The 27,885-nt window shown below is 31.5% G+C and overlaps 1 protein-coding gene across 3 annotated transcripts in view; it reads left to right on the forward strand.

The window, feature by feature from the left end:
* The window catches only part of TUBE1 (tubulin epsilon 1), a 49,336-nt gene that overhangs the window by 4,570 nt on the left and 16,881 nt on the right, over positions 1-27,885 (forward strand). Inside the window, exons 2-12 of one of the 3 annotated variants that reach the window (XM_031964389.1) lie at positions 1,674-1,726; positions 3,298-3,355; positions 6,784-6,987; positions 8,715-8,830; positions 14,342-14,463; positions 15,512-15,699; positions 15,907-16,085; positions 17,301-17,441; positions 22,026-22,166; positions 22,664-22,838; positions 26,855-27,841. In XM_031964389.1, the coding sequence (XP_031820249.1) occupies positions 8,730-8,830; positions 14,342-14,463; positions 15,512-15,699; positions 15,907-16,085; positions 17,301-17,441; positions 22,026-22,166; positions 22,664-22,838; positions 26,855-27,013 (1,206 nt within the window). In that variant the 5' untranslated portion in view covers positions 1,674-1,726; positions 3,298-3,355; positions 6,784-6,987; positions 8,715-8,729 and the 3' untranslated portion in view covers positions 27,014-27,841. Of the gene's footprint in view, positions 1-1,673; positions 1,727-3,297; positions 3,356-6,783; positions 6,988-8,714; positions 8,831-14,341; positions 14,464-15,511; positions 15,700-15,906; positions 16,086-17,300; positions 17,442-22,025; positions 22,167-22,663; positions 22,839-26,854; positions 27,843-27,885 lie in introns of those variants that run through there. The other 2 variants (XM_003769369.4, XM_031964388.1) reach the window with 2 other exon arrangements.

Genomic DNA, 27,885 nt, shown 5'->3' on the forward strand with positions numbered 1-27,885 from the left:
AGTAAATGTTTGATTTGTATACTTATTTTATATACCTATATATCCAGGAGTCATACAAAACTTCTCATGTGGAAAAAGGGTCACTAGTAGAAAAAAGTTAAGAATCGACAATTTAGAGGACAAAGGAAAATGTGGTAACAGAACTAGACTACCACACCACTTCCTTTTCATCTACATATTACTAATATCCTGAATCTTGCCATTGTCTCTGTCCTCTCTCCCTCTATTTCCCATATTCCCAATCTTGGGCTTGTGCTCTGAAACTGAGTGCTCTCGTGAATGAGCTTTTATTTTATCTTTTCTGGAACTGAGCCAGTGGCCATCCCCACACCATGCTGCTTTCCCTCTGCTCCTTTTATCAGCTTTATATGTTTTATATGTTGCCTTTTCCCATTAAGAATGTAAACTCCTGAGTTTAGGGATTGTCTTACACATCTTTCTTTATAACCTATTGATACATCTTTGTAAGTAAAAAGTATTATTTGAGGTCTGAAAAGGAACTAATTCTTTCCAGGTAGAAAGAGATGAGAATTAGAGTGGGAAGAATCAGGGAATGCTTCAGGGGATGACATTTGACTTGAGTCTTTTGAAGTTTGGGTTGGATTTCAACAGATGGAGATTGAGGAAGAACTTATTTCCATAGTACATACTTGATAAATGTTGATTGTGGCATACTGAATGTTTATATTTAGTGGCCAAGATGAAAAAATAAGGCAGAGATAGAAATAAAGACATTGGCAGGAAAAGAATCCAAAAGTGAAGTCACTGAATCTAAGGCACAAGAAACTCTTAAGGAAACTGTGATCAATAATGTTAAATTTAGAGAAATGGGATGACGATAATAATAGTAATAACGATAATTAACATTTACATAGAGTTTCCTATATATCAGGCAGGCATTGTGCTAAATCATATCATTTACAGTTAAATCATTTGATCCTTACAACAACCCTATAAGATAGGTGCTATTATTATCCTCATTTTCATTTGAATAAACTGAAGCAAACAGTGGACTGACCCTGAATTACATAACAAATAAGCATATGAGGCAGCATTTGAATTCAGGTCTTCCTGACTCTATCCACTGTGTCTAAGTATCCGAGGGTACAGAATGGAATAAGATTATTGAACTTGGCAGTTGGGAAGTCACATGTAGCATTTTCTCTTTTTCTATCTGTACATCATTTGGGTACAGGTGATATAGTTCATCAAAGCATATTGATTCCTCTGTTTTAGTTCGTTTTGCTACAACCTATGCGTTTGACTTCAGATAGACTCTTACTCCTGGCTCTTACTCCTTTAGGAAGAGGAGTCAGGATCTTGGACAATTGGGGTTAAGTGACTTGCTCAGGCTCACACAGCTGGGAAATGTTAAATGACTGAGATCTGATTTAAACTCAGGTCCTCCTGACTTAAGAGCTGATTCTCTATCCGCTTTGCCAGCTAGCTGCCCAGGATCTTCTTTTTTTGAATTTAGAAAATACTGATCTGAAATTTATAAGTGGAAAACAAGTGTGAATGTTTTTGACATTTTTTCCCTTAGGAATTCAATACCTACTAAAAACTATTGTCGTCTAATGATTGATTGTCATTTAAAAGTTTGAAAGACTTCTTGAGTGGGATTATAGAACTTATAAAATAGTTGTACTTACATGATTTTTTTCAATTTTTAGAAAGGAATTTATGATGATTCACTGAAGAACTTCTTTAGAAATGTGGATACTAGGTAAAATGTATTTTATTTATTTCAAGTTCATTGGAATATATGATAAGTTTGTGGATATCTGTCCCTCCTTTGGGATTACAGCATGTTTTATAGTACATGAATGTAGTTCAAGTGATCTCAAAGCTATGTACTCTTAAGAGTTCACAAAGTGATTCCTGTAGTCATCCTTCCATCCTTTAATGCACTAATGTAGATTTGATAGTTAAGCTTACAAAAAAGTGGACCAAGAATATAATGTGACTAAGACAAAAATCTTCAGATGTGCTAACCCTCTTGTCTCTCATTTTTGCAACCTATCCTACCCAAATAGTCACATTGCTTACTTCTCTTGATTAAAAAAAAAAAAAAAAATACAAACATAAAGGAAGATTAACTACCTAGTTCTAACTTCTATCCTAAGTAGTATAGAATACTTCCCATTTAAAGCGTGCCCCAACAAAACCCAGAAATCAAAAATATTGGGGATAGAGTAATTAGCTGAAGTAAAATGTGTTCAATAACTTCATTTCAGATATTTATTAAACATAGAATACTTGTACATACACACACAAGCACTGTGTTCAGTTAGTCACAATCAGTAAACACTTATTAAGCACCTACTGTGTTCCAGGCACATAGTAAGGACCAGAGAAGAATATCTAAAAAGTCCAAACCAATCAGTTCTTATCAAGTAAATCATTCTAGAGATTGAATCAAAAAAAAAAAAAAAAAAACACAACTCCCAGGGTGGTATTGATTTGTCACACACATTGTTTCTAGGCTAGATACCTGTTGTGGGTCATCAGGCAGGCAAAGTAACTTCTCTTCCTATTCCACACTGAAAGTAATATTCACCCAAGTCACAACTATTCTGTAGTACAGCTCTATTTTTAGTAACATGGTAGAATACCTAGAACACAAAATGGTCAACAAAAAAAAGGAACGTGAGAGCAGTGGAAATTTTTGTGGAATTTTAAGATCATTACCCAAAATCATGCATTGTATGTACCTCTAAGAATTGAGTAAAACCAAAATACTTTGTACAAAAACAGCAAAATGTATTGGTCCCCAAAACTTCTCATATGCCAGGACTTGGTGATTTCATTACTAGAATTTCTTAAAATGTCATTAAAGGACCAACCTATACAAAAATATTTTTAGCAATTTAGAGTAAAACCCTAATGAAGCTCTCACTTCTCAAAGACTCAGACAACCAGAGATTGTAGTTTTTAAGTTGCACACAAGTTTTTAAGTTGTTGATCTCTTCTGATGGGAAGAGTTTCTTTACCCAGAGTTTTCCCCAGTGATGAAATCTCAATTTTGGACATGTAATTCTTCATGTTTCCCCTATATCAAGTGTGTATATATATATATATAGAGAGAGAGAGAGAGAGAGAGAGAGAGATTTTAAGTAAAAATGAATATTTAGTTCAGATACATTTTATTTATCCAGATTAATTTACTCTAAATGATTTAACATTTCATATTCCTAGGAATACATTCAATAGATTGAAATTTAATAAATTATATTACAATATTGTTAACTATTGTTTTTTTCCAGTAATCTTTTTTCCTTTTTCTTAATCTTTTAGAGGAGCTGGTGATGGTATAGACATTTCCAAAGGAAAAATTTGCTCATTAAAAGCACGAGTAAGATATACATTAAGATTTTTACTTTATATGTTTTGATAATAATTTTGTTGCTATCATTTTTATCCAAATTAAATTTTTTCTGTTCAGTTTAAATCAGTAAAACACAGAATATTTATAAACACCCAATTTGCATGAATGCTATATATTGCACCTTAGACATTTTTTTAAACTTGACTAATGGTGACAAATTTCCAGACAGATAAAATGATATAAAAATAGTTTATATTAAGAGCAAATGTATGTAATATTTTAAGGTAATTTTGTTGTTCTGGTTACTTTTTCTAACACAAGTATAGATGAAATACCATAATACTACATAATAATAATCACTTTTTTGCGTGGAAGGAGAATGAATCCAGCAGTTTCTTTTGTATAGGTTTGTAATCTCAGTATGGAAACTCCCTTTTCTAATAAAATTGAATTCATGAGAGAGTTAAGAGGGCAATAACTTCTCTGTGGTCCACAACTAGACTAGGTAAGGAGAAGAATTTGAACTCAGACCTTCCCAACTCCAATTCAGCCCCTCTGCTCACTATGCCTTTCTTATAACTTATATTTTAATACTATTTCACAGAATTTGAATTTCCTTTCACATTATCTCAGACAGTTCTCCCAATATCATTAAGAAATGATTAGGACAGGTAATATTAATCAATTTTATAGATAAGAAAAATGAGACTCAGAGTTTCCTTAAGTTGTCTGTGGTCACACAACTAAAATTCAATTCTTATCCAGTACTCTTTCCCACTCTACACTACTGCCTAATAATATCAGTACAATAAAAAGATCACAAGGCCATAGTATTAGTATTTTATTCAATACTGTGAATTTTCATTACTACTAATTCTAAACAGTATTTTGTGTTCCCCAAGATTTCTTCTCCAATCCCTGTTGTTTAAAAAAAAAAAAAAAAAAAAAAAAGCTGTCATACACCTGATTTTTCTCAGCACAAACTTAAGGAAATCAGCATGGATTAGACTCATTTAGGAATTTCATCTCACAGATTCAGGTTGAAGTGTTGGTCTTAGAATGTCCCTCTGTGCTAATTAGATTGCTTGTCTGTCAGCTTATTAAAAATTCACATCAAGTGTGTAATTAAGCATTTGCCCTTCTCCAATCTTGAATTACCTCTTCCATGGTCTTATCACTGATTACAGTAATATCTGCCATCACCCAAGAAGTCATTTATCTGAGCTGGGTGACTTAGATGCACCTGGGGTAGGTAAATGTTTTCTTATACTATAACTTTTTATAATGCTGTTTTCTCCCTATCATCATTTTTCTGTCCTTTCCCGAATGGCAAAAGCCAGTCTTGACTGAAACCATAGAAATGAATAATTTCAAGAATTCATCAGTTCTGCCCTTACTCTGCTAGTTGTCCTTACACACCCTCAAGCAACAATTCAATTTCACTTTTTATTTTCCAATTGTCTCAATATAGATTTAAAAAGCAAAAACAAAAACTAGCTATGTTTTATCTTCTTTACCATCCTCAGTTCATTTTGAGATTTAGCATTCATCTTCAACTACCTAGTCTTATTTTCTTTACATTTCTTATTTAAAATCTAAGATTATTGGTGTTTTCCCTATGCATTTCTATGTTTCTGCAGACAGTTCCCATTCCCCCCCCCTCTTTTGTTATAGTTGTTTCCCCTTTTTGTCTTTAGAATTTTATTGTTGGGCATTTCCAGAGCCTCTTGAGCTATCTCCTGGCCAGGACTATGTCAATTTCATTTTAAGCTGTGCTCTAGAAATTCAAACCCCATTCTTAGAAACCACTTTTTTAGCCAACTGTTGTTCATATCTCAGTTTTTTCTTCTGCATCCCTTTCTTTCAGTGAGCAACAATCAGTTAAACACAATCTATAGTTCCCTGGCTTTCAGTTCTTTTGGTTAATGTTTTTCAGATTCTTTCTGGCAGTGTCAGTTGTGCTTATAGTAATCATCAGAATTTAATAGTTGTCATCCCTTATGAAGTCTTGAGAGTTTCTCTTTTTTTTCTCAGATATATAACTTGGGAAAACAATAAGAGACCTCTATATTATTACAGAGTTGATGCATAGCTTCATTTAGGATCCCTGTGTCATCATCTCCTACTTACTTTTCTCTTATTCCTCTGACCTTACTGGATGATTATATTAGATAGTTTCTATGATTCTATTATGCAGTTCTCTAAATGACAAATAGCATATTCTCAGAATATCCCATTATCTCTTTAGAAAGAGCCTTGTCTATTTTTAAACTCTAGTGGTATAGCTGACTTTTTTTTCCTCTTCACTTTCTCCTCTCTGTACTAGTTTTTACTCACCAGTCTCCTTCACAAGAATCAGGTTTCTTTTGGTTTACCTCAAATCCCCCATTGAAAACTTTCCCCCCCCCATTAAAACATCACTTTAGAAACACCTTATACTCCTTAATAACATAATGTGTGAAGATACTTTCTTCAAATCCCTTCATTTTCTCCTGGAGAAAGGATTTCCTACACTTAGGACATGAAAAATAATCACTAGTTTGCAGAAGAAATCCAAGCATCATAGACTCATTAGAAATAACTGTGCAATTTCTTTGACTTTCCATAATTGTTGAGATTTTAACCATGTTCTTTTGGACTGTATGTAGATAGTTAAAATTTTTGCTGCCTTTCATTGCCTCTTAATAACTTACTCAATCTGTACTCCTTAGCCACAATGATTCTACATCATCACCCACCTTTTCTTTGTTCTTAAACCCACTTATTTTACCAATTTGTCCCATCACCAATTTATTCCCCCCCCCCTCTCTCTCTCTCTCTCTCTCTCCCCCTCTTTCTCTCTTCTCTCTCTCTCTTTTATCAGAGAGGCCATTCTTTTCCTCACTTTATAACTTCAATCACTGAATGGGCATTGCCCCAATCAAACATTAAAGACCTTACCTTAAAGAGTTTAAGTCTCGCACTGCATCCAGAGCCATCTGCACTCATTTTTATCTGTATCTTGCCCTGGATCCAGGTGGCTCTGGAGGAGAAAGTGAGACTGGTGATTTTCCATGGCCCACCTCCAATAAATCCAACTCACTTGCATAACTGGGCATCACCCACCTGATGTCATGGTCCTCTTCGAGAACAAAGCACAAACAATAAATACCCCAGAAGTACCATCTGGGCTGGGAGATTTTTCTTTAAATTGTTCTCATTTTATCCCAGTTTTGCCAAATCTGAATCTTGACAGATTTACCTTTAATCTGATTTATGCTCATTCATAAGATGGTAAAAGCAGAAAGAGGGCAGAATTTGGAGTCATAGAATCTGAGTTTGAATCCTAGCTCTGACCTTTCCTGACCTTTGGACAAGATACATCTTTATATCTTTAAAATAGTAGAGCTCCTCTTTCTGGAGAGGTTTTTTGTTTAACCACACTGACTGTTGACAACTTTATTTTGTCTATTTAGAGAAAGTATTATATAGTGGAAAGAGTGCTGGACTTAATCAAGAGACAGATATTTTACCTCAGACTTAGAGGCTAACTTGGTGATTATGAGCAAGTCAACTTCTTTGAGACTCCAATTTTATTATCTGTAAAATGTGGATAATACTTGTACTAACTACCTTCACAAAATTGTAAGAAAAATAAACCTTTAAAGCACTATAAAAATGTAAGTTACCACTACTTATGTATATATTTTATATTCCTGTATGCCCATCCATGCCTATTATATGTTTTGCAAATGTTGTGTATCTTTGTTTCTGTGCAGGTGCATATGCAGCTCTATACATATAACATATAACATATACAGATCTTTAGTCTGCTTTTTTTTTTTAATCAGTCATCAACTATTTATTAAACTCTACTGTGTGCTAGTGTTAATAATCTCTCATAGCTCCTCCGAGAGGGATTGGATACAACAGATAACTCTGTAAGGACATATTGGCCAGTTTTCTCATCAAAAAATGATAGATATATAACACTCAATTTCTTAATCTCTAGACAAATCTGCCCCTCCCCTGACTTTACTGTCCTTTTCATGGTATACCATTAAACCATATTTGAAATTTTGGTGTTGTCTTTTACTGCTTTTTTTCATCTCACATCTAGTCAGTAGTTAATAGTACTTATCTGTCCTATTCTCTGTTCTGTTACTATTCTGGTTTAAGCATTCATATACCCCTTAGTTGTACTATTTTATTAGTTACCTCATGTGAATCTAATTACATAATATTCACAAGCTGTCTCTTTTTTCTTTCATTCTTCACACTGACAGGCAATTTCTTCATAAATATAGTTATGCTACTCAGAAATTTCCAGTGACTTCCTATTTATATCAAATACAGTTCATACTTGTATATGGCATTCAAGACTCTCCATAATATATTTCTAGCTTTATTTTTATATTAATACATTCCAAGTATTCAACAGTTTTATGTCTCTTGCCTGGAATAAATGCTCTCTAACTTTATACCCTGACTAGTTATCATATGCCAATTCATATTATGCTCTTCCTATTCCAAGTCATTTATGGTCTTTTTCTTACACCTCTTTCTGCTTTTTGGCATATATATTTTTTGTTCACATCATATTTGCCTGCTGAAGAACAAATTTTATGTAAACTTCAAATTTCACCCAACATTTTTTTCATTTAATAATATTTTACTTTTTCCAGTTACATGTAGTTTTCAACATTTACTTTTGTAAGATTTTGAGTTCCAAATTTTTTTCTCCCTCCTTTCCCTCTCCAAGACAGCAAACAGTCTAATATAGGTTTTATTTATATATATTAAATGTATTTCTGTATTAGTAATGTTTTCTCACCCAACATTTCAACTTTTTATACACTGTATAAGAGAGACTATTTAATGACTATTTAATTTTTGAATCTTGTCTCACTAACAGAAAAAAAGCTCATCCACATCACTTAGTTTCTTCATAACAAATAAACAAAAGCGTTAACAGCTTTGTAGTTGTCATGGAATCACTTGAGGATTAAAATATTGTTTACCCCCCCCCAAAAAAAAGTCCATTTCTTTGTATTTGTAATTAGGTTTGACCTATTTATTATTAGCAAAGGTCATTATATCTTTCTAGTAAAATAGTAGATTTGGGGAAAATAAAATGTGAATGTATGTTGACTTTATGTCCTTTTTTTTTTTTTTGGAATAAGATAAAAAATAGAGTACCTAGTAAAATCCAATTTTTAAGTAAGTTTTACCTTTTAATAAAGGTACATTTCCTTTTAAATTGGGTTTCTGAAACAATTTTCTTAATGGAACATTTTGATTAAATCTGGAAAGAAAAAAAAATTGTTTCAATTTAAATGTGTTGATTTCATTGGATAATGATTTTGAAGTAAAATATGTTAATTAAACTTTAATTCTTTTTTCTTAGGCAGTCTTGATTGACATGGAAGAAGGAGTAGTAAATGAAATCCTTCAGGGACCATTGAAAGATATATTTGATAGCAAGCAACTCATCACAAGTGTTTCTGGCTCAGGGAATAATTGGTGAGAATATGTAAAACAGCAGCTGAAACTGAAGTAATCAGCTTTTTTTCTAGTAGATGCTATTGCATGTAAAACATATATATTAAAGGAGCTTTTAGTATGAAAATGCACTCCCATACTTATTGGAATGTCTTGCTTTCTATTAGCTTTTCATTTGCTAGCTTTTGTCTTTGATCCCATTTCCCTTTGATATATAAAATAAACCTAGTTCTTAGAGAGCTATATATTTTGGCTTGCATTATTATTAATAACCCTCAGATTTTTTTTATCACTTTTTGAGGAGGGGAGAGAGAGGAAAAATTTTCCCATATTACTTTGCTGTTGGAAATTTTAAGCACTTATAGAAAAATGTTTTAGAAAATAAATTTCTAATAGTGAAATTTTTAGATCTATTTAACCACTTACCTATGATATTTGGTCTTTAAGGTTTCATTGATTAACAGATTATTACTAATATCCTTCTGTGATTTGGAGCTTTAAATTCTTAGATTTAGTTTTTATCTAGCTGCTTAAAAGAATTAATGCAAAAAAAAAAAAAAAAAAGGAGAAAAACAATAATACCACAATATTTATTTAGTTTTTGTAAATTATGAAAGAATTTTATCACAGTAAGTTTGAGGTAGGTAGTACAAGATTTATTCTTTCTATTTTATGTATAGAAAAACTGGGGATTAAAAAGGTTGGGCTAGTGTACAGAACTAACTAATTCTAGCCTTAAACCTAGCCAGAATGGCATCCCAGGATTCATGCATCATCTTACAATTACTCATTGACTTACAATTAATATTTTCACATTATATTTGATGAAATAGAAATTCTATAGCATGAATTTATTAGTTACAATATTACCAAAAAAGCCACATTTGTACTATTTTTATTTTTTGTAAAATATATTTTCTCAATAGAATAGAAATAGTCTTTGATTTACTTCCTTCTTCACATTTTAAACATAGGCTTGTAATTTTTAAAATATTTTCTGAAGCGATACTTTCTCATGTTTTTTAAAATTTTTTCTAATATTCAATTTTGTGTTTTCATCAAGAATAAAATTCTAAGAAAATACAATCTGTAACCTTATTGATGTAGTTATTCCTTCTCATGATATAAATTGTAACCTTTCTGTCCATGCTTTCTCTCATCATATGTCTCTTCTTCATGTTTTCTTATAATGAAGAAGATGTGCTGTCTATCCAAAGTACTGCAGGTATCTTTGGGTCTTTCAACATTATATGGGTATGAATGAAGCACACTGGCTCCTTGGACTCTCTTTATCATATATCCTATGCTGATTTTGTTGTTACCTATCCAAACTCACTATATGTTTTCTCTATTGTGCTTTGATTAACTTTAAATCTTTGGAGACTGATAATTACATGACTCACAGCCATGTAATATCCCTGGAAAAGGATGCTGATATTAAAAAGATGTTCTATATTAAAGTTTGAAATCATTTAAAAAAAATACTCTTTCCCAAGTGTAATCTAACCTATTGTATTTCTCTTTAGTTTTAGGATCAGTGCATTGTCCATCTATGTTTGCCCAAAATATATGCACTAATGGATCAGCTCTGTACAATCCAAACAACTGCATATTATAGACTGGACATTCTTCATCTACCCTTTTTTCCCCCTGTATGGGTAGTAAGATCAGTTTATTCAGAAATCATTGATCTCACTTAGGAAACAATACAGTTTGTCTTTAATGTTTATCAGCATCTACTAATTGTCTATTAATAAGAACATTTGAAGGACTTCATTCCTTCTCCATTTATATTCTTTGCTATGCATCCTTTATAATATTTACAAAGACCTATGGTGAACATATTTTATGCCCTGCTTTATCAATAATCAAAGGGTCATCAAAGTTCTCCATTGTTGCATTTTTAAAGTAATGTTTCATAATTTTCACATATGCTTGGGAAACATTTGTTAAAGGAGAACCTCTAACCAAATGCTTTTATATAATCAACAAAAACAGCCTAAGTGGAACCTTGTATTTTCTGAACTTTTCTGTCAGCAGTATATAATATAATGATGTGGTCTGCTAAAGGATAGCCTTTGCAAAAGCCTGACCTTCATCAGAGATGTCTTCAGTTTTGTGTAGATTATTTTATTGAAATCTTCTTACAAAAATTTTGAAGAAATAGGAAAGTAGGCATATGTACTTGAAATTTTCTCAGTGATCTTTCTTGGGTAGTTATGATATGCATTATTTTTTAATCATTTCCCTATTTTAGATAAGTAAAGTAAAACCCTTGAAATTGTCACTTCCAACAAAGATTTCAGAGTATATTTAGTCATCTGTTGTTCTTGATTTTGTTTTCTTTAGTATTATTTCTTTAGTACATTAGAGTCAAAATGCAGTGCCTTCAATTTCAGTATTGAAGAAAATAGTCTTTTAAAAGTTTTGACAGATCTCTTTACGTTTTTTAGTTCTATCATTATTCCGATTCTATCTTTAATTACCTTTTGTGTGATTTGGCTTGATTGCTTGTCTTACCAAGTTTTCTATAAATGTATTTACCCTTTCCCTTTTTATTATTTCATGAGACAGTACTACTTATTCTCTACTAGTCATTTTTTGTGATGTTTGGTAATTTTTGCCTCAAAGCTTATATATCTTAGCACAAATGGACAATGATTTGAACTTAGAATTAAATAGGAGGGAAAAAAGACTTGATTGCTTCAGGAAATTGTAACATTCCTTAAATAAGCTCAATTCTTCTAAATTCATGTTCATACTTTTTAAAACCATTCTACCAGTGTTGTATGACTATGATATATTAAACTCAGCAGACTCCAAAGAATTGAAAATTACTATCACTATCAAAGAAGAGGTTAGTTGTAATCAGAATGCAACATACAACCAACGAGCAGTTTCAAAGAATAGGAATGAAAGATGTTAGCGAAATATATGCTAGAAGGAGAATATGGATTGATCAGGCACATGTTGAGGGCAAGCAGTGACAGACAGTATTTAATTAATATCTTCATAGTGTTAAAGAAATCTTCTCCCTCATTCATTGTATCCCTCCTCTATCCCTAACATCTAGAGCAATAGGATTAGAGATCCCTTGTTTTTTCAATCATTTATATTAAGAATGTTTAAATATATCTGTCTTGATTCTTTAATTAATATGTATAAATGACCTTGTAAAGCCTATGTGATTCTTAGTAGCCTCTGCCTCCTTTTCTGTCATTGCCACTGCAGAAGTGGGAATAACCAGCTAAGCTTAAGGACCATTTTGTATTTTTCTTTAGGAGATGTCATGGCCAAAGAATTTATCACATAGTGGCCAGACTAATGATGATGATCTTGGGAAAGCAGAACGCAGTATATCACCAGAACCATAGTCTAAATCTTTCTAGTACAATTGAATCTGCTAGGACTTGTGCTCCAATACCATAATCTTCCTAAACCTAGGGTTACAGCCATATAAAAAGTGAGGTAATGAATTTGGATACTAGATATCACAATTTTCTAGGATAGTTTAATGTAAATCAGTAGCTTTAATAAGGAAGCCAAAAGAGCCTAAATAAAGATTCAGCCTGCAAAGGACAATGAAGAAAACGCTAAAATATTTTGTTTACATGTAAAAAGAAAAGATATGAATAGAATGAAAGAGAATGACTAGAACAAAATTTGCTGTGCATCAGGTGAATTTCCAAAAAGGAGATGCAGTCATGCTTTTTACACAAAGTGAAAATTAACAATATAAACAATTAAGGATAACCAAGAAACCAACACCAATATTAAAATTATATATTCAAAATACATAGGATCTAAACTCATAAAGAAATTTACTGAATTGCAAAAATATAAATAGTAACACGACAATAGGAGACTTTAATTTTCCTCTGCCAGGGTTAGCCATAGATTATCTAACAGAATAATCAATAAAAGGGAACATAGAAAATTGAACAAACTGTCAGAAAATTAGAAATAAAAGGTTTATAGGGCCTTCTAAATGAGACCAGTAAAGATCATACCTATTTTTGGTGCCACATGGCATTTCAATAAAAATACACCAGCACAGAGAAATTAAAAATAAATGTGAAAAGTTAAAAATACTATACATATCTTTTCCAGACATCACACAGTAAAAATGATTCATTAGTTCAGGGAGTACTAACAAAAGACATAAACCTGCAGTGGAGGATTAATGAAATCTTAAATGAATGGGTCAAAAAACAAATCATAGAAACAGTAATTATGTGAATAATAATGATTAGACAGTACGCTAAAATTTCTAGGATGCTATAGTAATCCTCAGGAAAAAATAATGTACCTAAGAATATATATTAACAAGTTAGAAAAAGGAATACTTAACTGAATGTTCACTTTAAAACATTTAAAATTCAACATATAAATCTTGTTTAAGTATAAAAGAGAAAATTTTTAATATTAGAGAAGAAATCATTAAATTAGAAACCAAAAGGATTACAGAACTAATAAAATTAAAAACTGGTTCTTTGAAATGAATAATGTGGCTAATGCAGATGTATAACTTTTTTATGTGTAATATAGATTATATTTCTTGCTTTCTCAGTCGGGGAGATGAAACTGAAAATAAAATTAAATTTGAAAAAATGAAATTGATAAACCTTTATTTAGCCAGTCTGATTTTTTTTTTGAAAGAGGAAGGAAATAAGATCAACAAAATAATTGAAAAAAAGGTAAAATCAAAAGATATTAAAAAACAAAAAAATAATGTTTAGAGTTTACTATGCACAATTACATACCAACAAAATGAAGAACAAAAAAGAAATAAAAGAATTATTTTCAAAAACAAGCTACCAATTAGTGATCTTAAATTATCCAATTTCAGAAAAGAAACTAGAACTAAGGAATTGCTAAAGAGAAAAAACTCTGGTCTAGATGAATTTATTGGTCTATCAAAAATTGAGAAAGAAAATACTCTTACAAAACTCCTGTGAAACAAATATAGTACTAATATCTATACTAGGGAAGAATAAAGGGGGCAAAATAAATTATATACTAAATAAAATAAAAAAAATAAAATCTTAGAGAAAAGATGAATTTGGAAAAGCATAGTTCCTTGTCCATTGATAAGAATGCCCTTTAAGATATTTTAAACTTTATATAAGTTGGTTAAATGTTCCATGTGGATTTCATATAGTATTACAATATGAAGTACATTTACATTAAAAAAAGAAAGCGTATTGTATATTAGAAGTTGTACTGTTTAGATTCAAGTCTAAGATCTGTAGTTTTACCTGTGAGAGAGATGTTCATAACCTCTCTAAGTCTCAGTTTTCTCATCTGGAAAGTGAGGGGATTAGACTAAATGGGACCTGTAAGATCTCTTTCCAATGCTAAACCCTGCCTGTGAAGCTGTGAAACTACAGATTGGTAATAATATATAGTTTTTTAGGGAGGAAAAGTACATTATTTTATGCTTTCTTGTGTGTCTCAGAAAAGGAAAAATCAGGAGGTATTAAGTGTAAAAGGTCTTGTTTGTTTCGTTTTGATTTAATTTTTTTTTTTCAGGGCAGTAGGGTACAAATTTTTTGGTTCTCTATACCGGGATCAAATTGTAGAGAGACTCAGACAGACAGCAGAGCACTGTGACTGTTTGCAGTGTTTCTTTATAATTCATTCCATGGGAGGAGGTAAGTCTTCTTACTTGTAGTTGTCCACAGCTGTTTAATTAGAACTGACTTTATAATTTTAAATAAATTCTTTTTTAGAGCTTATAATCGATATATATGGTATTATTTAGTTAATCATTCCTTAGCCTAATAAGAGGGACCTGGAAATGAATATACTACTGAATTTGAGAAAGCTCGTGAATAGGAACTGAATTTTTACCTATCCATTCATGAAGTGGAAGACATTAGAATCTTTTGAAATCTAAAACAGAACTGGCCAGTTTTGCAAAAGGAAACTTAGCGCTGCTTAATGCTAATATGAGGGTTGTGTGAATGTACATATATTTAAGATCCTACTATAACATTGAAGCTGCAGTTTACATTAAATTTGGTAGCAGGTTTTCTTAACATCCTAACAGAATTGAATGATTTTACATAAATAGTTTAATTTATATTTTGTGATAGCTTTTTACAGCTTCACAGCTAACAATTTCCCATTCTTTTAGAATATTAAAAATCTTTTCCAACTACATATATAATGTATTCGTATTAACTATAGCAGAACTGAAAATCAGCACAGATAGAAGCACATTTTAGAACAGTAGTATTTTAGGCTTTGTTTTTTAAACCACAGGAACTTTTTCTAATTGATGCAGAAATTTTCATATAACATTAATTTTTGAATAAACTTCAAATAGTTACATTTAATTTTTAGTATTAATTTTAAAAATTAAAATTTATACTTGAATAGCTGCATTTCATAATTGTTATATTAAATAAAACAAGTAAATATCACATTTTTTCACTCTTCTATCATTTGTTTTGTCATAACACAGTTGTTACAAAAAATAAAATCTTGAAAAGCCTCTGTTAATATAACAAATGGCAGTCAGTGGCTATAAACCTAACTACTCTTTATTTCCTAATGTAAAATGGAAACAAATGTATTGTTTGTCATAGAGGGAAAGTATCTACACTTATGGAATATATAGAAATAATAAAAAGTAAGAGTGTAACCAAAATGTTATAAATTATGCATACAATTTATGTATTCTGTTGTCATTCTTAGGAACAGGTTCTGGTCTTGGCACATTTATTTTAAATGTGCTTGAGGATGAATTCCCAGAAGTATACAGATTTGTGACTTCAGTTTTTCCATCTGGTGAGGATGATGTCATTACTTCACCATATAATAGTGTTTTGGCAATGAAAGAACTTAATGAGCATGCAGACTGTGTGTTGCCCATCGAAAATGAAGTAAGAAACACTCTTGATATTTTATCTTATAAATATTTCAGCTGACACATCATAAATACATTGTTATAGATAGATATATGTATAGTATTCTATTTTAACTTAATCTTCTGATTCAAGAAATTTATTTTCCCATCCTTCTCAATTCTATATTTGCCATTTATATGCATTGAATTTTTACTTTCTTTCTTGATTTTTTTTCCTCAAAAGTCTTTATTTGACATCGTTAGCAAAATTAATCAAATGGTAACATCTGGAAAGCCTGGACAAACTGTGAAGCCAGAGAGTCTGGTGACATCAAATGAAGGTGGTATTAAAAAAAAGCCTCAAAAAAAACCATTTGATACAATGAACAATATTGTAGGAAATTTGCTACTCAACTTAACAAGGTAATTTTATTGCATAATCATTGGAAAAATGTTAGCTGGCATTATTAAGAGAATTTACAAACCTAGAACACACTTAATACAGTCTCTGGACACTTAAGTTACTTATATATTTAGTTCATATAACATTTTATGAACCTGATTTTTTTTTTCAGATTTTCTAATAGCTGACAAGAAATTCAAATTCTAAATATCACCCAACTTCTTAAACTGTTTTTTATGATCCCATATGGGGTCTTGCAACTGGATGTAGGGGATGTAAAATTTGATTTATTATTAGTAATTGTTTGATTTGTATACTTATATACCCAGAGTCACATTAAAATTTCTTGGACTAAAAGGGGTCATAAGTGGGAAAAGTTTTAAGAAGCCATGATCTAGACCTTGGTATACATTTACCAGATCATGTATTAGCAGATTAGTTTCATAAAGAAAAGTAAAAACCAGATCATTTATCTAGTATGAAATAAAGAACTTAGCCATAGAAGAAAATCAAAGCTTGAATAGGGTAAATAAAATGTGATATGTACCCAGATAGACTAAAGAGATTTCATTAAGCATTCTTGATGTAATTAAGATCTTAGTATGTGAATTTTTGTGTGAGTAACTTGAGACTATTGATGCATTTTAAATCAGATTTCTTTAAGTACATTGAAAAGCCAAGGTGACTTGTAGGATTTTAACTATTAAAAAAAATCCAGAAGTTGATATGCTAAAATTGTTAGGTATGTGTTTGATCTTTAAATTATTATTATAAATGAAATTTCACAAAGAGCATTATTGAGTAGTGATAGAAAACCAGCCTTGGAGTCTGGAAGACAGGGTTCAGATTCTGCTTTTGACACATTCCAGCTGCCTTACTGTAGACAAATTACTTAGCCATGAAACCCTTTTTTAAAGACTAAATTTAAAAGAGATCCTTATTGATATTGATAAATAGAGTTTCTATATTTATGCTGATAAAATCATGGATCTAGATCCCTATTAGTGGATCTCTTAACAGGAAAAAAATTAGATTTCACAGTATTAAATTTAATCACAAAGAAAATATAGATAACAAAATAATACATGAAGGAGCTTTCTAAACCTGACAGTATTATCTAAATGTCAGTTATTGTAATGGTTTGACAAAATGTTCACTAACTGAAAAAAAGTTGATTAAGTTTAAATATAATATAAGAATTAAATGTTTGTTAATTTATAATATTCATATTTCAGTTCTGCAAGATTTGAAGGTTCCCTTAATATGGATCTTAATGAAATTACTATGAATTTAGTTCCCTTTCCTCAACTTCATTATCTTGTTTCAAGCCTCACACCTTTGTATACGTTGGCAGATGTAAACATTCCTCCTCGAAGGTAAGATATACTGACATAATATCTAGAGAATCTTGTCTTATAAAACATTTTTAAAATACATTTAGGAAAATATTAATAATAGTTTTTATTATAATAGATTTCCACTTAGTTTATGTTCTTAGATTATTTGTGTTGGATTTGGAAGATCCAATTGAAAATAGATGTTTTTGCCAAAAATCTGTACATGTAATTAGGATGTCAGCTTTTAAAATGTTTACGTTTGATCTTTAAATTCATGTATGTTAAATATTTAATGATAGTGAAATATGCAGTTTATAATTTTAAAAATTATAGCTCAGGAAAAATTCTGTAATTTATCATATAAGACAGATTTAGAGTTGAATGCAACCCACCTTAAATGGCTGTTCAATCCATTCCTGAAAAAAAAAAAAACACTCCCCAGTACAAATATCTAACAAATAATCATCTGGAAGAATTTACTACTTTTTGAAGCAACATTTCACTTTCAAATAACTCTAATAATTTAATTGTTAGGAAGTATTTTTCTTAAATAAAACTTAAATTTAATCTTTGCAAATTTCATCTATTAGTTTTGTAGCCTTTTGTGCTAATTAGAACAAGTCATGGAGTCAACGTGGTAAAATGAAGAGTCTGGCTTTGGAATTTAGAAGACCTGGATTCAAATTTTGCCTGTAGGAACATGACCAACGCCCTTTTTACTTCACTGGGATATGTTTTTTTTTTTTTTTGGTTGTTTTTTTTTTTTTTTTCTGTAAGATGATCTATAAGGTTGCTTCCTGCCATGAATCTATGATCCTAAGAAGTTAATACTTTTTTCAGAAGATAGCTTTTTAAATATTTGGTCACAGACAGCTCTTTGTTTCTCCAATCCTGCCCAGGTGAACATAAACCTAAGACAAATTTCACAATTCTGATTCTAAGACTTTACATTGAATTAGGTTTCATCTTTTTAGATTTAGTTCAGTATTTATCAGGGTTTTTGTTTTTGTTTTGTTTTTTTAATCCTGATTGTCATCCAGCTTATTAGCTATCCTTCCTAGCTGTATCCCATCTATAGTTTCAATAAGAATGTTATTTATGCCTTAATCCAAATAATTGATGATAATGCTAGATAGCACAAGCCAAGTACAGCTCTCAGGGAAACTCTTTGCTTCCAGGTTGACATTGAACATTAATAATGACTTCTTTTTGAGTCCAGCCCTTCAAGCAGATCTGAGTTGATTAAATTGTATTATCCATTCCATATCTCTGTTTTCCTTTGAGAACAGCATGGAATATTCTATTCAGATACTTTGCTAAAATTTAGGTAAAGTTATCTGTAATGTTCCCCTGATCTACCAGTTTACAGTCGTCAAAAAAGAAATGGCTATGCTTGTATAACCTGTTTGGTGTTCATATCAACTCTTTGGTTCATTTCTTTTTCTAGGTCTTCACTAATCATTTCTTTAATTATTAATACATTCAGATTTGGCCAGGAATAGAAGTCAAGCTGCCTATACCTTGCAGATTGAATTTCTATTTTCCTCACCCCTTAAAAAAAATCAAGATACCATTTTCCTTTTTCTAATAACCCCTGCATTCAAGAAGTCTCTGTATTACTGGAGAGATAGAACATATGCACAAATAAGCATAATGGAAGGTAATTTGAGGCAGGAGGGAGCACTAGCAACTGGGTAGGTCAGGAAAATGTTCATTTAAGAAATAAAACTTGAGCTAATCTTGGAGAAGAAAGGAATTCTAGGAGCCAGAGATGAAGGTGTGTGTTGTCCAGGTACAGGCACAAGTTTATGAAAATTCACAGTGGAGACAGATGATATATCAGACTTAGGGAACTGCTAGGGTTCAGTTTGGCTCAAACAAGACATATATAAGGATAAATGCCACAAAATATGCAATGATAGGATGGAACCAAATCAAAAAGGACCTTAAATCACCAGACTGAAGCGGTTTTATTTTAAAGGATTAAAGTAGTACAGAAGGAAGTACAGTAGAATCAAGGAATAATGAAAGGATTGCCGTGCAACAGTGAGGGATCAGTAGAGATTATATAACTGGAATTTCTAGTGGATGCACTCAGTTTAATGACTTCTAATAAGAGTCATCATTGTGGAATTAGGATCAGAAAAGGCATATGGTGAGTGTCTTAAGGAAGAAAATTTGCAGGGTATAGATAGTAGAAAAACAAAAGGGCAAAAGGGATAAGGTTGGAGGACATTGTATAATTGAATTTTAAGTTGTTTGCCAGTATAATCTCAGGACTTCTAAGCCCCAACCTGAACCCTCAGATTGGAACTGAACCCTCAAATATGTAATGCTCCTCAGTGTAAATGCCTTGAAAGAAGGCTAGCTAGCTTCATTTTTCTGTATCCCCAACACTTAGCACAGTGTTTGACATCTGGTGAATGCTTAAGAAATGTATTTACATTTTTTTTAAATCCTTTTCATTCATTTAATTATTGTCAACAGAAGAAAAATACACTGAGAGCAGAAATAATGGGTAAACAGGGAGAGATGGACTGGGTCTAGAGTTTGCAGTCAGGAAGAAGAATGGGTTTAAGAGAAATAGAACGGAAAGATAATAGGATAACAATATAACCCATAGGGGAATTTCAGAATTCTTGATTAAGGAGGTGGCACACTTTTGGATGATGATGAGGCTACAATTGTGAACTATCCCTGTGAGTGATTAATGAATAATAAACAAAAATTTTCTGTATCACAAGTTTACATTATAGTAGGAAGACGTGTGTGGGGAGAGGGGGAATAAATAAAAGGGGAATAACTTTAAAAGTAGTTTGGGAGGAAGGACCAGCCCTAGGAGATGGGGAGAGTCAGGAAGGGGTTCACATAGAAGGTGAAACTCGATTTTCATCTTGAATATAGCCAACATTTAAGGAAGAAAAGGTTCTATGAGGCAGAAGTGAAGAGCTAATCCAAAGACATTGAATAAATAGGTAGAATAAAGGGTCTACATCATGGATGTTGGAAAGCTCAATGAATTCAGGCAAGTACATTCAAAGAATGATCAGCATATATTTTGAAGAGCACAAAGATGAGGGAGAGGAATGAATTGAATGGGGAGATTCTGAGATAAGAATTGGACTTTGTTAGCAACCTTTCCTCACAGCTTAATCCATGCATTTATATCACCTAGTGCAAATCTTTGGCCTTCAGGTCATTCTCCCTACTTTCTAAATGATGACAAAAATAGGATCTGAAAATGGCAGTAAGGAAATAAGGACTCCTCCTCCTCCTAGCCCAGGAAGGGCAAGGCATCAAAGAAGTAGCAACATAGGGCATAGTAGTCAGGAAGGTAGCATTTTCTGGAAGAAAGCAGATTGTCCTTAGTATAGGATGATGGGAAAGTTGTGAAAAGAAGGTATCTAGAATAAGGACAGCTGAATGGAAATGAGAACATGGGGAGAGATAACAAAGAAAGCATTTTTTGCCTTAGCACAGATCAGTGGGATTAGCAGAGCTAGAGGTGCAAGTCTCTAACCATTGGACTGGAAGTAGTACTAGCGAGAGTCCTCAGATGGAAGTGGATTTTGATGAAGGTGTTTGGGGTTGGATAGATCAGTAAATATCTAGAAATAAGGTTCCAAGATTTAGTGATCTCATATGGAAGTGATCTCATATGATGGCCTGTCATGAATCATTTCCAGAAGATATGTCATCTGTGCTCAGTTTTTACAGTCTATCAGTCTTTATCTAAGTTCCTAGTTCATCTTGAATTGTCTGATGGTTCTGATTCTTTCATCAATGCACATTGTGAATTAAGATTTGTTATTTAATAAAATAAGTTTTGTTGTTATTGTTCAGGCATTTCATTTGTGTCCAGTTCTCTGTGAACCCCGCTTGGGGTTTTCTTGACAAAAATACTGAAATGGTTTGCCATTTCTTTTCCAGCTCACTTTACAAATGGGGAAACTGAGATAAACAGTGTTAAGTAACTTGTCCAGAATCACAAAGCCAACAAGTGTCTGAGGCCAGATTTGAATTCTGATCTTCCTTACTATAGACCAGACACTGTCATCTAGCTTTCCAAAATAGTCATGAAATTAGAGATGACCCTTTCAGCATGCTCTTAGGATGTCTGAGACCAATGTTGTAGTCTGTATTAATGAATCATGGATCTAGGTTGAATTACATTTGCTAAGTTTGGGTAGAAGCTCATGTTTGAAGTAAAGAACATATGCTGGACTGAAGTAATAAAAAATGCTAAAAGGAGTAATTATGGTGACTAAAGAACAAGATACTAAAATTAATTCCTTAACATAAATTATTCCATAATTCTATAACATATATTCTTTAAACATAATTTAAGTTCTAGAGATAACGATGCTGATTTTAACACTTATCTAAGATTTCTATTAAATGCTTATCACTTCATTGGTGGTCAATTATTAAAGTTATTATTATGTTAGATAATATAGCTAAGATATATATATATATATATGTAATATATATATATATATATAAACTTTATGTTATAACTTTTAACTGATTTTGATAATGGACTTCTCATTAAATGGTAATAACTTACAAGATTGCTGAATTTTTTCATTACATTTTTGTATATTAGATGATTTTTTTTTTTAGGTTAGATCAAATGTTTTCAGATGCTTTTAGCAAAAATCACCAGCTCATTCAGGCTGATCCAAAGCATAGTCTCTACCTTGCTTGTGCCTTGTTGGTTCGAGGAAATGTACAGATTTCTGATCTTCGAAGAAATATTGAAAGGTTTGTTCTTGTCTTTTACTTAAAACAAAGTTTTATTCATGTCTTTTGTCTATTCTATTCAAGATGACTTTTTCAGTGTATTTAAGATTATTTATTTGTGTTTAATGTCTGTTAGAAATTTGGTTTAACAGTGAGATGTGATTCAGACCAATTCCAATAGATTTGTGATGGAGAAGCCATCTGCATCAACAAAGAGAACTGTGGGGACTAAATATAGATCATAATGCAGTATTTTTACCCTTTTTGTTGTTTGCTTTTTTCTTTTTTTTTCTCATTTTTTTTTTCTTTTTGATCTGATTTTTCTTGTGTAGCATGATAATCATGGAAGAAGAATTACACATATTTAATATATATTGGATTACTTGCTGTCTAGGGAAAAAGGGAGGGAGAAAAATTTGGAATACAAGATTTTGCAAGGGTGAATGTAGCACTGGTCTAATTCATTGTTCATATTTTCATATATTACTTGATTCTTAGTTGTACATTTTGATTCTTAGATTGAAATCTTCTCTCCACTTTGTCTCGTGGAATCAAGAAGGCTGGAAAACAAGCTTATGTTCAGTACCACCTGTTGGCCATTCTCATTCTCTCTTGGCACTAGCAAACAACACCTGTGTAAAACCAACCTTCATGGAACTTAAAAGAAGATTCACAAAACTGTACAAGAAAAGGGTAATTATCAGTAAAACATAAAGAATATACTAACTTTAGTTACTTTTAGATATGACCATGTCAAACATATCACATAATTCAGACTTTTGTACTTAGCATTATTATCATTATAGAAGTTCTTAACCTTTCTGCGTGGGAAGCAACCCTTTGGTAGACTGGTGTGAAGCCTTTGGCTTTTCAGAATATTTTAAGTGAATAAAATAAAACACATGAATTACAAAGGAGACCAATTATGCTGACATAAAGCTTTAGTTTTATGTTTGTTTTTCCATCCAAGTTTTACATACTGCCCGAAATCCCATCTATAGGCCCAATGGGGATCCTGTTCTAACTTGTTGAGATATCCCTGGATCTCAACTATTACTAGTTGGTTATACCTCTAAGCTTTATGTCACCTAAAAATTTGACAAGCATGCCATTTATGTTTTTATCCAAATCACCAATAAATATATTGAACATTATAGGATCAGTGATAGCTATAAGGGGCACTACTCAGAGTTCCCTCAGAGTTGGTATCATTAATCATTATTCTTTGGGTGTGATCAATCAATTGTTTTATATCAATACTACTATATTATGTAGTTCATCCCTAGCCATCTTATCTATAAGCATATTATGAGACTTTGTCAAATGCTTTCTTTAAATCTTGGTAAACTATATATGTATATTCAGCGTTAACCTGATTTACCACTCTAGTTTTCCTATCCAGAAATTAAATATTAGATTTGCATTTATTGCAAGAAGGCAGAAATAGTAAATGCTTTCTTTTCAGATCACGATGCAATAAAAACTGCATTCAACAAAAAGTTAGGGGTAAATAGACCAAAAAGTAATTGGAAACTAAACAATCTCATTTTAAAGAATGATTGGGTGAAACAGCAAATTATAGATACAATTAAAAATTTCACTCAAGATAATGACAACGATGAGACATCATACCAAAATTTGTGGGCTGCAGCCAAGGCGGTAATAACAGGAAATTTTATATCCTTAGAGGCTTACTTGAATAAAATAGAGAAAGAGAAGATCAATCAATTGGGCTTGCAACTAAAAAAGCTAGAAAAAGACCAAATTAAAAACCCCCAATCAAATAATAAATTTGAAATTCTAAAATTAAAAGGAGAAATTAATAATATTGAAAATAAAAAAACTTGAACTAATAAATAAAAGTAAGAGTTCTATGAAAAAAACCAATAAAATAGATAATCCTTTGGTAAATCTGATTAGAAAAAGGAGGGAGGAAAAACAAATTAGTAGTCTTAAAAAATGAAAAGGAGAACTTTCCACCAATGAAGAAGAAATTAAAGAAATAATGAGTTACTTTGCCCAACTTTATGCAAATAAATTTGATAACCTAAGTGAACTGGATGACTACCTCCAAAAATATAGGCTTCCCAGATTAACAGAGGAGTAAGTAAATTGCTTGAAATTGCTTACCATTTCAGAAAAAGAAATAGAACAAGCTATTAATTAACTCCCAAAGAAAAAAATCCCCAGGACCAGATGGATTTACATGTGAATTCTACCAAACATTTAAAGAACAATTGACCCCAATGCTATATAAATTATTTGATAAAATAGGGAATGAAGGAGTCCTACCAAATTCCTTTTATGACACAGACATGGTACTGATACCTAAACCAGGTAGGTTGAAAACAGAGAAAGAAAATTATAGACCAATCTCCCTAATGGATATTGATGCTAAAATCTTAAATAAGATATTAGCAAAAAGGCTACAGATAATCATCCCTAGAATAATACACTATGATCAAGTAGGATTTATACCAGGAATGCAGGGCTGGTTCAATATTAGAAAAACTATCAGTATAATTGGCCATATTAATAACAAACTTGACAAAAACCATATGATCCTCTCAATAGATGCAGAAAAAGCATTTGATAAACAACATCCATTCCTATTAGATTTGCATTTATATTATATTTATTTTTTATTATATTTATATCAGATTAGATTTTCTTAATGAATTGTACTGGCTTATGCTGATCATATTTTCTCTATATATTAAGAAATAATTAAACATTTACCATAGAACTTTGCCAGGAAAAGAAGTTCATTGGTCCATAGTTCATCCTTCCCCCCTTTTTTGAAAGTTTGCCTTTTTTCCATTTTTTTTTAGCAGCTTCCCCATTCTTATTTTTTTTTTTTTTGGAAGTTCTCTAAATAGTGGTTTAGTAACTATTGAGTAGAATTCATCTAGAGGCATAGTGAGTTGAAGTCACTAAGTGCAGCTAGAGCCTACCTGATCATCTTCTCACTTTAGTTCCCTTCTCCCTGCTAATTTTTCCCCTGTTATTTATAATCTAAAAATATTTTTCTTTGGAGAAAAAGCAAAATAAGAATAACTTAGCCTTATCATCCCCAATTATTATTAGCCATACACCCCAAACACCAGGCCTATCAGTTCTTTGACTTCCCTGGTATATACTCCCATTGTATATCTTCCATTATGTCCTAATTTCTATACATCGATGTCTTTTTAAAACCTAAGCTTGGAGTTAAGAGTTCTCATGCATTCTTGTCAGTCACATTGACAACAGTTCTTTTCCTTCCTCACTGAAATCAGTTCTGCTTGTGTTTTAAAAATCTCATTCTTGAGAACATATCATTACTCTTACATAGATTTTATTTTTTTATTATAGCTTTTTATTTACAAACATATGCGTGGGTAATTTTTCAACACTGACCATTGCAAAACCCTCTGTTCCAACTTTTCCCCCCTTTCCCCCACCCCCTCCCATAGATGACAAGTAGTCCAATACAATTACATAGATTTTAGAAAAAAATTAGACCATATCTTTTCCTCTTGCACTTTGAAATGTGCTCTTCTAAAATCTAAGATGCACATTTTGGAATGGTAGGCTTTCTTCTCTACCATGAGTTTTGTGGTAGAGAAGTCACTTGTTCAGAAGAATCAGTTCTTTTCTACTTTAGCAAACAGTTAATAAAGAGTCAAGTCTAAAACCAAAATTTTCTTTGTTTTTTATTTTAATCACTTTTTAAAAGATGAAATTATTATGAAGTTAAATCACATATTTCTCAATTCTTTAGCTTTTGGCAAACAGAACATATCATTTAATTGTTCCTATAGTTAAAATCCCCATTACTGAATTTTTTTGTATGAATGGTCTTTGCATATTGCCATTACTATCTTCTTAATTCACAAAGCTTCTCCATATCTCATTAACTAGAGTAAATTTGGACTAGGTTTGTGACCAATTTCTTCTTCATCTAATTTCTTCTCCTTCTTTAGGTGGTTTGTAGTATATCCTCTATAATATCATTTCTATCTCTATAATCATTGCCATCACATATGCCTTTAAGGTTTACAAAGGACTTTGCATATATTATCTCATTTGAACCTCATGGAAATCCTGTGATTAGAAAACTAGTTTTAGAGATGAGGAAACTGAGGTATGGTTTAATATTTTATGATCCTCAACAAAATGGTCTTAACCATGTTTTCCCCTCAGTTTCCTAAATTTCTTTATAGTAGTATATATTAACATATTGTGGTACTTTACCTTCCAACCCTTTTTCAGTTCCTTTTGAATAAATTTTAATATTCTTGGGCTAAATTCCAGTCTTGAGTCTCCTTCTATCAAGTCCATGGTCAAATTTCCTCCTTTTTGTGTGTGCTTCTGTTTCACAAATGTGATGTATTTTTATTGCCTTTAATCCCTTTTTCATGTTTTGAATTCTTAGTGATTCTCTAAAAATCAACTCAAATGCCATTTCCTCTATTAAGCAGTTCCTTATCTCTGATTAGTTGCCTTGGATTGCACATAGTACTTGTTTTTGAACATTTGTAACATAACTTCTTTAATATTGGGTTATCTTTAGTTATCTAGTTTTGTGCCTCATCCCCCAACTATGTTGTAATCTCCATAAGAGTTGGAACTTCTCTAGGACCTAACTGTTCACAATAGATACTTAATAGATGCTTGTTGAAGGAATAAATTGTCAAAGTGATCAAATCCAGCCAATTTTTTTGTAGGCTCATCTTCATCACTATCTACAAGTGGATGGAATGGAAGAAAGTTGTTTTACAGAAGCTGTATCATCTTTGTCATCTCTTATAGAGAGATATGATGAATTAGATGCTACGAAAGACTTGCCTATAGAAGATCAACGTAGACTAAATATAGTTATTTAAAAACACATTACAAACTTTTATTTTCAGTTAAAAATTTTTGGTTTCCTGACGGTTGACTTATTAGTGTTCTGTCACTCAGAAAAACTAGCTTGGTTTTATACCTCAAGAAATGTTTGTAGATTTTCTTCAGAGTAACAGATAACATTATTGTCTAGAAGAAAAGTTTCCTTTAAGAGTGTTTGACGGAGATATGCCATATTACATCTGGCATCACTGCATCTCTGAACCTTACTTGCCACCTTTACAAGAACCATAATTTTTTAAGAGTTATGAGAATTAAGATTTAAGATTTATGAAGTCTATTTGTCTTTTTATAACCTGATATTCAGGAGTTGTACACTAGTAAAAAGCCTTGTGTTGAGTATGTTTTTTAAAAGATATGATATGGGGCCTCCAATTCTTTTTAAAATTGATCTGATTTATAGTGATATAGTGGTAGTTGTTTAAAAATATATATAAGTAAACGTTGATTTTATCAGCAGTTGGGGGTGAAATCAACTTTGGATTTTTCATTCAAAATAATATAAAATAATTTCAAAATATGTGATTTTATTATACAACCAGATTGATTCCATAGTATAATAAATTTGCTTTATTTATAAAGTTCTATTATTTATAATTACTTTGCACAATAAAGTGTATACAAAAGCACAGAACTTTTCTATGCTCAACATTTTCTGGACATTGTTTATATAAGCAAGTGAAATAAATATAAAGTTGCTATAATCTGAAATGTTTAAATTATATTCATTGGTAGCATGACTTCTATACACTTCTATACAAGATATTTCACTTATAATCCAAGGGTAATCCTTTACTCTTTTTTTTTTTATTGATTTTTTTTTCTGCTAGTAAATCAATTGAAATAAATC

The sequence above is a fragment of the Sarcophilus harrisii genome, chromosome 4 (assembly GCF_902635505.1).
Source record: "Sarcophilus harrisii chromosome 4, mSarHar1.11, whole genome shotgun sequence".
Classification (NCBI taxonomy): Eukaryota; Metazoa; Chordata; class Mammalia; order Dasyuromorphia; family Dasyuridae; genus Sarcophilus; species Sarcophilus harrisii.